Source organism: Sceloporus undulatus, chromosome 2 (genome assembly GCF_019175285.1).
Source record: "Sceloporus undulatus isolate JIND9_A2432 ecotype Alabama chromosome 2, SceUnd_v1.1, whole genome shotgun sequence".
Lineage (NCBI taxonomy): Eukaryota > Metazoa > Chordata > Lepidosauria > Squamata > Phrynosomatidae > Sceloporus > Sceloporus undulatus.
In genome coordinates this window covers 187,913,745-187,927,947 of record NC_056523.1, presented here as the reverse complement: position 1 = coordinate 187,927,947, position 14,203 = coordinate 187,913,745, and the positions used below count along the sequence as shown (strand labels likewise).

General features: G+C 41.1%; 1 protein-coding gene across 3 annotated transcripts in view; it reads right to left on the bottom strand.

The window, feature by feature from the left end:
* GATA1 (GATA binding protein 1) overlaps positions 1-12,220 on the bottom strand; it is a 28,897-nt gene extending 16,677 nt beyond the window's left edge. The window contains exons 1-2 of one of the 3 annotated variants that reach the window (XM_042454610.1): positions 12,043-12,220; positions 27-299 (exon numbers count right to left, since the gene is read on the bottom strand). In XM_042454610.1, the coding sequence (XP_042310544.1) occupies positions 27-29 (3 nt within the window). In that variant the 5' untranslated portion in view covers positions 30-299; positions 12,043-12,220. The remainder of the gene's footprint in view (positions 1-26; positions 300-12,042) is intronic. The other 2 variants (XM_042454612.1, XM_042454611.1) reach the window with 2 other exon arrangements.
* Positions 12,221-14,203: the final 1,983 nt, after the last annotated feature.

Below are 14,203 nucleotides of genomic sequence, written 5' to 3'. Positions count from 1 at the left end.
AACCAGATGTAAAAATACTTTCTTACCATTTTATTTCCATCCTATTACTTTGAATTTTTCCTGTCACACTGAATTTTGAATTTAAAAAATTGAGTCTTTTCAAATATTCATTGTTAATTTTGTTGTTGTCCCCAACATTAGTCCATGTGCAGGAAATCACATCACAGTGTTCTGATCGAGATGATCCCTCTCCTTGTTACAGCATCCCTGGCAGGTAGGTGTCCATCCAGTCAGAGCTTAGAAACTTCTAATAAAGGAGAATTCCAAAACGATTTGTTCCACTATCCATTTGTTGGCCTCTAGGACAGGAATGAGAATCATGTGGCCTTCCAGATATTATTGTACTGTAACTCCCAGCATCCTTCATCAATGACAATACTGGCCAGGATTACTGGGAATTGTAGCCTAACCACATCTGACGGCCACTTCTGCTCTACAGAAACAGATAATAAACGTCTCCTTCAGCTATGTAACAGCTGACCAAGTTCTTGAAGGGGGATATCCTGCCTTATCAGGTCTTAATAATCTCTTTCTCCAAGCTAAACATACTCCAGCTCCTTCATCTTCCCTCAAAATCAGGAGGTTCAATGCCAGAAGGGCAGCACACATTTGTCTGAGGGGTACAGAGAAATCCTGGGCTTGCTAGTGGTTCCCATTGCACTTGTATCTAGAGACAAACCTGATAACCTAACTTCACCCCCCCCCCTTCCTCTATCTCTTGGTTTGATCAGTCTCCCTTTCTTAGAACTGACGTAGTCACTTCAGGGCCTGTTTTCCTCTCTGATATCACCTTCCAGATCTGATGATGCACCAAAAAATGGGGCCTCCTTCAATCTGTGTATGCGTGTGTAGAATTTGAGTTTGTTTATCACATGAATACTGCACTATTTTGAGTACAATACTGCATGTCAAACACTTTCTGTCCCTATTCTGTTTATTGTAGCTGTGTTACAGAAACAAGCCATAGTTGTGGTTTGTACACAACTATGAGCAATCCACACATGTAGAGTCCATGGCTTGTTTAGCCATTCCCACTTGCAGGAGGAGCCAAGCAGGAATGATAAAGTATAAACCATCAGAATGCAGCTGGTGTGTCAGATTAGGATTGGGAAACCTCCTTTTGGTTTTTTAAATAAGGGGAGGGGAGCAGGAATACCTGAATAAAATAGGACGCATCATATCATATCATAGAATCATAGAGTAGGAAGAGACCACAAGGGTCATCCAGTCCCCTGTCAAGCCATAATTCACAATCAAAGCATTTCTAACATGGTCATCCAGCCTCTGTTTAAAAACTCTCCAAGGCAGTGTAATCCATTATCAAACAGCTCTTGCCATCAGGAAGTTCTTCCTAATGTTTATGTTGGGAGTTTATCAGACAAGGGAAATTGGAAGTATAATCCAATGGCAATCCAATGGCAATCTGAACGCAATCATAGGGTTTCATGTTATTGCATGATAGACTACCACAATGGCAATGGCAAGCTATTTTCGGGCAATGGGAAGTCAGTTCGAGCGCGATTTGAATTCACGTAAATTTGCTGAACTAGCGAATTCATGTGAATGCATTCTGGCCCCACTTTCTTTTCATTCGAAATTAAGAGAAATTCCTCCTGTGTGATAAACTCCCCAGTAAACGAAAAAGTAACTGAAAAGAAGATTTTTTTGAAAAAGCTTCCTGACTACTTTGTGTTCTATTGTAAATAAAGAAATCTCCCCGCATGAAAATATTTTCGCTATCTTTCTCTTTTGTAAAAATACTTCCATCTCTCTGGTCAAATCAAAGCTCTGGAGACATTTGACCCAGCCCTGCTACAAAGCATTGCCTCATATTTCTATTTAAATCATAATAATTTCATCTAAAAGTGCATCTGTAATAAATAAGCAGAGGCGAAAAGTCTAGATTGTACTTTGGTTTCTTCTTTGCTGATGCATTCCCTCCTGTTTGGCAGCGCATCAAGATAGCTGTCATGACCGGCTTGCACACTGAAAGTACCTTTAAGAGGAGTCACATCACCAAAAAGGACGACAAAAGGAAATGCCATTTTGCCTAAAACTGCATATGCTGATTTATATCAACAGATGGAAAATCAGATATTATTTGTATGATTTAAGCCAAATTATAGTAGAAGTGACAACGCTTGTAACCAGATGAATTGGTATTAATATATACAGGGCTGAAAATACAGTGTAGTCCTGGTTCTGATCCACACATAGTACACAATGTTCGCTCCATCACAGAGCAATTTCAAACCTTGTTACAGCCTGAGAGTTATATCTCAAGATAAAATAAGTAGTATGCCTGATAATTATTATATTTCAGTATAAAATTAGTAGCATGCCTTTGTTGTTGTGTGGCTTCGAGTCATTTCCGACTTAACGGCAACCGAAGATGAACCTAACATGGGGTTTTGTTGGCACAATTTTCCCCTGAGGCTGAGAGAGAGTGACTTGCCCAAGGTCACGGCCGAGAGGGAAATTGAACTTTGGTCTCAGAGTCATAGTCCAGCACTCAGAACACTATGCCATGTTGACTCTCAGTAATATGCCTATGAGTTATTATGTCTCAAGATAAAATTAGTATGTGTTCTGAATCTGCTTTCCATGTGCTGACTGTGGACAGGCAACTTCAATTCTCTCCTCTCCTTCATATGGTTATTTATCTTCAAATCCAACTTGGACTGGACCGCCCTTTAAAAAGAGAATGACTCTAGCAAACAACAACCCTCAAATATCAGACTATTTTCTGTAAAAGAATGCACATAACCACCTTTGCCTGAAAGGCGAAAGTTATGTTTCATCTCCTCCAGTTTGATTTAATCAGTCAGCCAATCAATCTTTATTATTATAATCTGTGACCAACATTTTTTTAAAGTATTCAAAATTGCTCTTTGACTCCTCCTGTGAAGTAGTCATCTGTGGAAATCCACTCTGCAAAATGATAGCAGTGTGATAAAAGTTTAATTGCTGGGAGCTGTAGTTTGCTGAGGTACGTCTCTTCTAGATAGCTCTAGCTCACTCCCTTGAACACCAGTAGAGCTGTCCAGCAAAGTATTCTTTAGTATCTCACAAAACCACAAATGCCAAGAAGCCTTAGGGTGAGTATACCAACTCAAGGCAACTAACAAAATTTAAAACTCTACAAGTTAATAACAGCATTAAAATGTAGGTGCAATTAGCCCTGGTGGTGCAGTAGTTAAATGCCGGTATTTAACCATTGTAGTCTCTGAAAGCAATTTTCCCAGCTGTTTGAACCCTTTCCTCATTCACCATTTGCACTGTAGGAAAAATGCAGATACCTGTATTGTATCTCTTTCGTTTTTTCTTGTTTTCCTCTATGGGGCAAACGCTGCCATGCTATGTCTGTTTTGGTTTCTCGTGTGTGTGTGTTACAAATATATCCTCATGTTCAATTACTATTAACCCTGACAAGTTTTCAGTTCTATATCTATTTACTTGTGAACAAGCCCAAGAACTCAATGACACTTTCCTCTGGGTAGAAATATGGAGAATTGGCAGTAGGGGATAAGATCAGTTAGAGGGAAAGGATTAAATACCCCGTTTACCAGTACAATTGTGGAAGACAAAGGGACAAACCGAGAATTTTTAATGGCAGCTGAAAAAGTGGGATGACAGAGGATAAGCTGGAACTGTGCCTGCTAAATCAGGCTAGTTGGAGGGGATAAAATCTAGGTTTGTCATTGCACTAAACTTTTGTTGGTTTTGGCCAAGATCTACACCACGGTCTGTATTCATAACTACAAATCTGTAACTATGTTGCAGAGAGCCATCATTAGTGGTTTGACTATGACTTTGGAGACCAGGGTTCAAATCCTTGCTTAGCCATGGAAACCCACTAGGAATGTCAGGGCAAGTCACAATCTCAGCCTGAGAGGAAGGCAAAGGCAAACTTGCTCTGAACAAATCTTGCCAAGAAAACCATATAATAGGTTTGCCTTGGAGTCACCATAAGCCAGAAAGGATTTGAAGGCATAGAACAATAATACCAAGCTATGTTGCAGAAACACACACACACACACACACACACCATTAGTGAGTTGTGAAGATTCACATCTGGATACTGGCAAGAGTGTTCTAATAAATATGGGGCACTCCTCCCTAGCTGGTGTCCTGATGTGCATTGGTGCCCATTGTGCATTCAACAATGGTACATCAGTCACTCCATCATTGTGTAATGTACATTTTGTTTTCACACAACTCCTAGGTAAATATGGACATTGGAGAAATGCTGAGTTTAATTTTGCATACATGTAAGGCCACTTACGAAGACACAAGTGCCGAGAAGAATGCCAGCCGTTGTTTTTCAGTTGAGAAATTCAATAAGGGAGTGTCTCTGTCACATCTGCTTGGTCCTGAGTTAGTGGCCATCATGCAGGACCCTTTCACACTATGCAGTTATAGCACTATGATTCTGCTTTTACTGTCATGGCTGTATCCTATGGCATTCTGGGTTTGTAGTTTGGTCAGAGGCAGTAGAGGAGAAGCTATTTGGTTGATGAACGTCCCCTCCCTAAACTGCCAGTCCCAGGATTTTTCAGGATGATGCCATGACAGTTAAAGTGGAATCATAGTGCTATAATTGTATAATGTGAGGGGGCACAAAGCCTTATGACAATGAATATTTGAGGGCTTTTTCTCTCTGGGAGGGGCCCAGTTTCTGGCCAAGTGCTCCACTTGGCAAGCAGCAGCTTGTAACTTCTAGGATCTGTCTCTGCATTAACCTATTAACTTCTAAGGATCTGTCTCTGCATTAACCTAATTGCAACTGCCTTTCAAGGGCTTGTGCTTCCCTGCCTGTCATATTGTCCTTTTGGGACCCTGTTCCCCCTTCACAAATGGCAGTTGGATCGGCTGCCAGACCTTATCGCCCCATCTTTGCAGTGTATTCGGGCATGGAGCGGGGGTACGAAAGGAAGCTTTTGAAATCAACCTTGAAAAGATGCCAAGTTCCTCTGAACGTGGGCCTGGTGAAGCTCTTGTCTTCTGATTCACTTCCTCCCCTTTTCCCACCTCTGGGGCCTTTAAAGGACCTCCTTGATTCCATTCTCAGATGTGGGAAAGGCACTGGGAGGAGGGCAAAACGAACTATGGGGACGGACTATGGGGATTCCATCCACTCATCTTATATTTCTTTGTTGTGTTTTATTTTACCACTGCTACTCCACTTTGTAGCCCCAGAGGCGGTGGTTGAGGCAGCTTATAAATCATCTCATAACTAAGCAACAAGATTGCAAGAAGTTAATACAATTAAAAACAAAACATAACCCCGCAGAGCCAACTGAAAGCACAGATTGGTTATCTTCAGACCACAATAGCATCTTCAGCAGCAAATTTGAGCATTCACAGCAGCTTTCTGAACAAAAGTGGAGAGAGCAAATCTGGGTCCCTCAGGACTTTGAGAGACCAGATGCAGTGGAGAGAGATAAACAGAGGTGACCGTTTTCTTCAAACCCTGCTTGAGATCTTCCAGAGACATTTGTCTGACTACAGCCAGGCAGAATGGATGGATTATACAAACCCAAGTGTCATTTGGTGTTTCTAAGCCATGGAATGGACAACACTAGTTCATTATGGGTACCATTTAAATATGATTCTTGATATGTTAATATGGCAGTATTGGCAGTGGAGATTATGATAAAATTATGATACGAGGAAAAGGATTAAGTACCAGTACTATTGTGCCAGGAAAAAAATCTCATACCTTTCAACATTTCACAGATGAAAACCAGGACATGTGTGGGCAAGAAACCTCAGAGTGTGCTTGCAAAGGCAAAAGTTATGAATGAGGAAGAACAAACAAGTTAGGAGAAGCTGCAGCAGTTTGTTTTTGCCTGAGCCTCTTGGGAAGGGCCAGACACTGACCCCTACTCTCTTCTTCCAATCTATTGAGTTAACTGAGAGAAAACTACTTTTTCACATTGATCTTTTTGGAGCAAATGAAGTAAGTTAAGGACAATGGGGGAAAGTAAGGGGAAGAGAAGAGAAAGAGCGTGGCCAAGCAACCTCAAGGTGTAGTCAAGATGGCAAAAGTGATTAATGAAGAAGGGTATATAAGCTAAAGAGGATACAGCAGTTTGCTGAGCCTACTGGGAAGGGCATGATTCTGTCCTTTATTTGCTTCCAGTTCCTGAATTAAATGGGTGCAAATTACTTTGCACTTTGTATCCCATTCACTCATTCTGGAGAAAAGTGGAACGATAAATAAGTAAATAAAATGCAAAATGAGGACAAACCAAAAGCATGTTTACCAGTTGATGTGAACAGAGGTGAAAGGAAAGTCTGAAACTGTACAATATATATTGTAGGAATATGAAATGCGAGAAGAATGAATGAAGGGAAGCTAGATATTGTAAACAAAAAAATGGAACATATAAACATTGTGATACTTGGGGTGAGTGAGTTAAAATGGACAGGAATGGGACATTTTCAGTGAGATAATGGCACAATGGACCTTATCACATGGGAGGGAAGTGCCCAAATCCCGTGGATAAATGGGATTTAAATCTAGGAAAATCTCGCAAAAGCAGGATTGTTTTCAGACAATGTCGGGCTAAATGAGCATTAACCCAGTAGGTTTGGCAAAAGCAACTTTTCACAGCCTCTCCCAGCTTCTGTGTTCTTCTGTGTTAATGACTTTTTCCATCTCAACCACACAGATGTTGCTTGGCCACATGTGTCCTGCTTTCACCCGTGAAATGCTGGACTCTGGAGGGTCTGGTGGTGCAAAGTCCAGCCAGAAGATTGTTACCAAGAATTCTTTTATTCCCCAAAGCTAATTACTCCAACGTGCTTAATCTGCACTGGCTCCCTATTTTTCCTAGGCCTGGCAAAATATGCTGGTCGGTATCTACAAAGCCTTAAATGGTTTGAGATCAGGGTTTTGTTTTTTAGCTTTGTTTTGTTCTTTGCTTTATTTTGAAGGATATCCTTCTCTCAAATGAGCTTGTTGCCACCTTGCATTTTTCATTAGAGGTCTTGCTGCCTGATATGTTGCCAGCAGGGGCTTATCTAGTAGGGATGCAGGCCAGTGTGGTGTAGTGGTCTGAGCATCTATGACCCTATGACTCCACATACCAGGATTTGACTCCTGGCTCAGCCATATAAACACACTGAGTGACCTTGAGCAAATCACGCTCTCTCAGCCTCAGAGGATGACAATGGCAAGCCCCCTCTGAAAAAACCTCCTAAGAAAACCCCATGATAGGTTTGGCTTAGTGTTGCCATAAGTCAAAAATGACTTGAAGGCACATAACAACAACAACAAGAAGAAGCAGAACAAGGCTTTTTCAAATGTGGTCCCAGAACTTTTCTGGGAGACTCCAGTCGATTCTTCCTCAGAAATTACTTGAAGGGCCACAGAGGCATGTATGTAGGGCTGAACTGGTTTGAGCTCAGCTTAGAAACATTATTCCTTTTTTTTTCTGGACTGCAATTCTCAAAATTACTACCAGCTTCAGTTTGGCCAGTGTGTATTTCAGAGAGCTATGGTTCAAAAAACGATCTGTTCCATGATCTGCAACCAAAGCCATTCCAAAACAACATATATATTTTGGACTTTAGACATCCCCCACACATATCCCCTCCCCATAATACCTCAAAGCAACAACACGGCCACAAACATCAGAGACATCACCTTATCTCTGGCCCACACATACACATACCAGTCCTTATCAGCCGGAATTAAATTTCCTTTTGAATATTTTCATCTCAACTCAAATTACAGTTGCTGTTGTACCAGTGAGTTATTCTACTCTGTGCTGAAATATGTAGAATGAAGGGCCCCCCAGATATTATTGTATAGAGGCTTATCACTAGCGCCTGTGTCTTCAGATAATTATCTATGGGGTATATTTGTTATCAGGGCACCCGGGCTGTGGAATCAGAGACAGCAATGTTAAGACACCCTGAAACAGACCAGAGGCAGCTCCTACCATGAGACCAACTTGCCTTTCAACTCTTGCTTCCCTCGCCAGCCACATCGCAAGAACATGGAGGCTTCCAAAGGTCCCAGGTGTCCAAGAGCCTAGGCAGAAGGTAAACTAACTACTGCAAAGTGAAGGACGTGGGGGAGTCCCTGACTTTATCCTTCTCAGGAAATATCCCATCCTCTTGGATTCCCATGGAGAGAAAATGAAAAATGCAGGCCACTCCCCCGTTTATTAAATCCCATTTTTCATCCTCAGTTCCAGTATGTCCCATTTCGGTCCTTATCAGCACAAAAACTCAACATGTGTCAAAGGTATTTGTTTCTGCAATCTGACATTAGTGGGAAATGGAGAGGAAAGAAAGAATAAGGATTTGCCACCCTTAAACTACATTCTGCTTTTGTTATATGTTAGGAGAGATCCTCTCTGTGTACCTATTGCTTCTTTCACACTGTTCACCTTTCCATTTCCTTTTTTGTGGGATTTTTGTTTCTTGAGATGTTTTGTCATGTCATTTAAAAAAACATTTATAGCTACTTTCCTTACCAGCTTTCTTTGTTTTGTAGAATCCTTTCTATCTCTGTATGTGTGTGTGTAGCAATACTTCCATATTTGGTGTCCTGCAGCTGTTAAAAAAAGTGAGAGTAATCTGGGAAGTCCCCAATTCGAATATTGCCTCTATCATGAATTCACTATGTACTTTTTAGTGAAGTAGGGTACTTTCTCTCAGCTTCATCCGCTGACCTTATCTCTTTTGCAATAGGGGTATAAAAATACCAATTTTCCTTTTAATATTGTTGTAAGGACTACGCTTTATTCCAGTATGATGTAGCCCAGCTTTTCTCAGCTGGCTATCCTTTACAATTTTCATTATCCCCAGATAACGTGATCATCTATTTTTTGAATTGGGGAAGACCGTCATACCCCATTTCATTACATATGTGAAGTGCTAGCCTCGTTTTACAAGGGCATGTGTGCGTTGACAATATTTACACACACAAACAGTATCTATGAGGGGAAACGGGTTCTAGTAGCAATTAAATAAATGCTAAGAATTATTAATTAATCCCCCTCTGTATGACTTGCCCAAGGTCACCCAGCGGGTTTCATGATCAAGCTGGGAATCGAACCCTGGACTCCAGAGTCATAGTTCGACATTCAAACCATTACACCATTTTGGCTCTCTCAAAACCTTGACTAACAATCTATAGGACTTTAAAACCAGCCAGGCTTAGCTGTTGATTTATCTGTGTATACTGATGCCAAAGTAAGACTTAGTGGTCTGACTTCCTCATAGGCAGCTATGTTTAGGATTGCTGGCAGTCCATTTTGCTTTACCTTTTACAGTACTATAAATGCAAAAGGTCCATTAGCTATATGCCAAACGTGCTTTTTTGTACACTTATGTGAAAATTAAGCTCTGTGAAGAAAGTAGTGAATATGGCTGAAATATATTGGCCCTACTGCACAATGATTTGCTTGGGCTCTGTCATTATCTATTTACATTTTCCATTTACTCTACAGATGACACTGTGGTTTTTCTGTACACTTCAGAACTACAGGTATGTCATTGTCTCCCTTCCCCTCCATGTATAGTGCTGATCCTTTCTGTCAAGTGATCTTCCAGTCCTGACTCAGTATAAATTACCTTCCAGTTTTTTGTCTTCTTTCCCCCCCACTCTCAGGCAATGCACATCCTTTGCCATCTTGTTCCCACTGGGTGCATTTCTTAATGACTTCCAAAGAGGCAAAAACAACCAATTCTCCTTTATCATCCTACCATCTAAAGAAAATATTACTGCCTGAGCTTTCATGGATTATAGCTCATGTCATAAGATACATGAACTATTATCCAGAATCTCGGGTGTATATATGAGACCCAGCATGATGTAGTGGTTACAGTGTTGGACTAGGACTCTGTGAGACCAGGCTTCAAATCCCTGCTGACCAGTGGAAAACCAATGGGTGACCTTGGGCAAGTCACCCTCTCAGCCTCAAGTCACCCTCTCAGACCTTGGCAAATCCATTCTGAATAAAACCTGTCAAGAAAACCCCATGAAAACTCTGCATCTCTCTCTGAGGGTCACCGTGAGTCAGAGTCAGAAAAAAACTTAAAGGTACACAACAAATACACAGAACACTCCAACCATTCATACTATATCTTCTTCTTCTTGTGTGCTGTCAAGTTGTTTCTGATTTATTGGCAACCCTAAGGCGAACCTATCATGGGATTTTCTTGGCAGGTTTCTTCAGAGGGGTTTGCCATTGCCGTCCTCTGAGGCAGAGACAGTGTGGCTTCCAGCGGTCACCCAGTGGGTTTACATGGCCAAGCCGGATTCAAACCCTGGCCTCCAGAGCCATAGTCCAACACTCAAACCATTACACCACACTGATTCAATATCTAAACAACTGAAATTTTGGATAACACACTCCATTTCTATGTTGAATTAGGCTATAGTCTGGGATAGCTTGCTCTATAATACGTTCTAAAGTATATCCAGTGATAGCTTTAAGACGCTTGGTTGGTTTTCTTTTTTTATAGGTTTGTCAGCATCTTATTAGCTTTTCTACTTTTCATATACTCTACCCACCCATTTTCCATGTACTCCAATGCTCTTCAGACCCTATCACTTTCAGATTTATCTTCCCAGTTCTCATTTCCTTCTTTGTCCAAAAAGAAATAGAATTTAATTTTCGAAGTTAGTGTTTGCGCTGCCCAAAGACAGTGTGAGAAGCAATCTCATCTCCCCTGTTTGGGGATGGTTTGTTTTACTCTTCAGTGCCGGTGTGAGTAAGAAAACCAAAGGACACTTTATTTACCTTTTTAATTCCATAGTTAAGTTCCACAAAATTTAGCTGGATTTTGCTACAAATAAGTGTTGTATAAAGCACTCTAATCTTAATCACATTCCAACATGCCCATAAAGATATGGTCCCTTAGGTGATTCTCTGTCTTCAGAACTTTGACTGACCATCTAATAGAACTTTAAAATCAACCATCTTTTGCTAGCAGTCATCTATTAATATATTCAACCACATCTCTTATTTAAATTGATTACATGGGGCCCTTGGTATCCACTGAGGTTTGGTATCAGGACCCTCCGCTGATACCAAAACCCATAGATGCTCAAGTCCCATTACATACAATGGCAGAGTGAAATGGTGCCCCTTTTATAAAATGGCAATATCGAGGCTTGCTTTGGGAATTTATGTTACGTTTCAATATTTTCAAGCCATGAATGGCTGAATCCCTGGATAAAAAATCCATGGATACAGAGAGCCAACTGTATTTATGATATTTATTCATTTATATTTTTACAAGTTGCTTTCCTGTCCCTAAAGACCCCAAAATTATACTTTTAGACACTAGATTTTTAAAAATCTACAACATAAAGATAGCTTTTCAGGCAACTCAAAAATGAAAGCCTACCCTGCTCATCCCTACTACTTAATATCTGGTTATGTCGTATAATCACTTTATGTCTAACCTTTGGAAACTAGTCAGCCACTCTGGATGCATTTGGGCTGGACGCTATCAGTCCCAACACACTTCACCATCTGAAGAAAGAGATGGTACATAGGACACCCACCCACTGCATTACCTCTGTCTTCTCAGCTCATAGTAGTACTAGTGAAAGGTCAACCAAATGAGAATTACCATAGTCAGACCTTAGACTTGGAAATCATTTTTAATGCTGAGGGTCAGTCTTAAACTGTACAAAATAATGACTAAGAGGAGGATGCTTCTACCCATGCGCAGAGTGCATTTCCCTCATAAGCAACAACAGCCAGTTCCAACAACATGAAAGCACTGAGAAAGGCATCCAAAGTAGAGGATGCAACTTTCAAGCTGATGGGCTCCAGAGCTTCTCTTTTTCAGCACTTCCCCTGACCTCGGCCATGGCATAATCTCATATTTCTACTTACCCCTTTCAAAATTTTCTCTACAACAGAATTCCCATTTCTTTCTTGCCATGTCTAGATTAGCATTGTTAGCGTCTCCTGTCCAAGAGACCTAAGCCCGTAACCCAAAGAAAGGTCAACAGTTATAACCTTCAGCCCACTGAATTTTGGCTGTGCATTGGATCAAACTGACCTGATGCTGAGCCCAAATTTTAGTAACTTTCTGGATGATTCTTGGTCCTGAACGCCTAGAGATCAATCAGGGAAAGGGCTGAGATGGCCATTGAGAAAGTGTTCCCACGTCTGTCTGTCGATCTGTCTCTCAACTGAGTCCTCCCCACAAGGTCCCAGGCTTGATGGCAGAGAGAGAGAGAGAGAAACAAGGAGGGGACTGAAAGCCAAAAAAGAAAAAAAAAATGACAGCAATCACCCAAGTCCTGTCTCCGCCTCCACCAAAAGGGACTAGCAAGAAGGATGAAGGATGCAAAGAGGGAATAAGAAGGAAAAACAGTCCCTATATGAGCCCAATAAAAGGAATACTCCTTGGTTGCAAAGCTCTAATGTGTGGATTAGGAAAGGAACCAGACTTAAAGTTCTGATGTTTGTACCCAGGTCTGGAAAAGTACGCTGTGTTTAGAAGGCACGATGGCAGCCATGGGATGCAGAATTTCTAGATCTCATCTCAAACTATGGAAAGTATTGGGGGTGGAGGTACAGTACGAGACTTGTACAAGTATTAAAAACAAAAAGGTTTGTAGGTGTTGACCTAAGTAGTATCTTTTGTACTCTTATCTCTTGCTAGTAGAGTTCCTGAGTACAAGATACTGTATCTTTCATGCAGCCTTTCATGCGGTGTGAGAGTCACTGCTCCAGCTACATATATTTTATTTTATTTTATTTTGATGGCCATCAGACTTTATAATGCTGCTGGCCACAAGAATAAGTCATAGGCATTTATCACACTGGGGCTAATTAAAGAGAGATTAAAGTGCATTTAAAGCATCCTGCAAATAAAAAGAAAATGGCGAGTAATTGTGCAAATGATTATCACACGCAATCGCACAAATAAAATGATGCTGGAAATACATTGTTGTTGAAATCCCAAAAGTAAAAAGATGGGTGTTAATGCTTTTTTGTGACCACATTAATGGAGGCTTTTGTATGATGTCGTGTGAAATCATTTCACGTAATTACGCGATTTTCCCAGGATATTCACGGGGTAAACTCCCGATCTCCCTCGTGTGATAAACTCCATAGAGGATGTGAATAGAGATTGGATGGGAAACCTTAACCTCTGTGCCCTCCTTCCCATTCTCCCTTCTTTGTTTGTATACTTAAAATAACAGTAAATAGTCTGAAGAGGCTGAATTGAAAGGCTTATTGCTGACTGATTTGCAACTGAGGACATCTCTACAGTATTTATAACAGGGTTGTTGTGCATCAGAATTTCTGTCCTGAGGGTAATGTCAAATATTGGGTGGATAGAACCAGTGTTGACTACATTTGCTCTCCCTGTTGTGTTCTGACATGCTACAACTTTTTCCTGATTTAACAAAAATGTTCCTTCTTCATCTGTCTCTGTGGAAGGTGTTATCAATGCATTAGTTTCCAAAGCTGCTGTTTTTCAGATCTCAGTACCCACCCTTCCTTCTCAGCTCTCTGGAATAGCCATCCCCAAAAGGTGTCCCCTAGATGTAGTACACTGGAGCTTCTACTATCCCCAGACAAAATGGCAGGAGCTGTAGTCCCATCATGTGGGAGGTCACCCTTCCACCATAACAGTTTTACTACTCCAAGCTTATCACTACCAATGTATTAGTAAAATTTGGTTTGTCAAGCCTGGGATTGAGAAAATCAGATGGATGTACCCCTCAACTCTCACTTTGTTGTTGTTGTTGTTGTTGTTGTTGTTGTTGTTGTGTGCCTTCAAGTCATTTCCAGACTTATGGAGGCTTCATGGGTTTTTTTTTGGAAAGTTTCTTTAGAGGGAGTTTGTCATTGCCATCCTCTGTGGCTGAGAGAGTATGACTTGCCCAGGATCACTCAGTGGGTTTCATGGCCAAGCGGGGATTTAAACCCTGTTCTCCAGATTCATAGTCCAACACTTAAACCACTACACCATGCTGGCTCTCATACTCTACAACATTTCACAGATGTAAACTGGGACATGTGTGGCCAGGTAACATCAGAGTGTGGTCAAGATGACAAAAGTTATTAATGAGAAGGAACAGACAAGCTAGGAGAGGCTGCCGCAGTTTGATTTTGCCTGAATCTACTGGGAAGGGCAAGATTCCACTCCCCTCCTGTCCTGTCCTCCCACTGAGTTAATTGAATGAAAATGACTTTTGCACTTT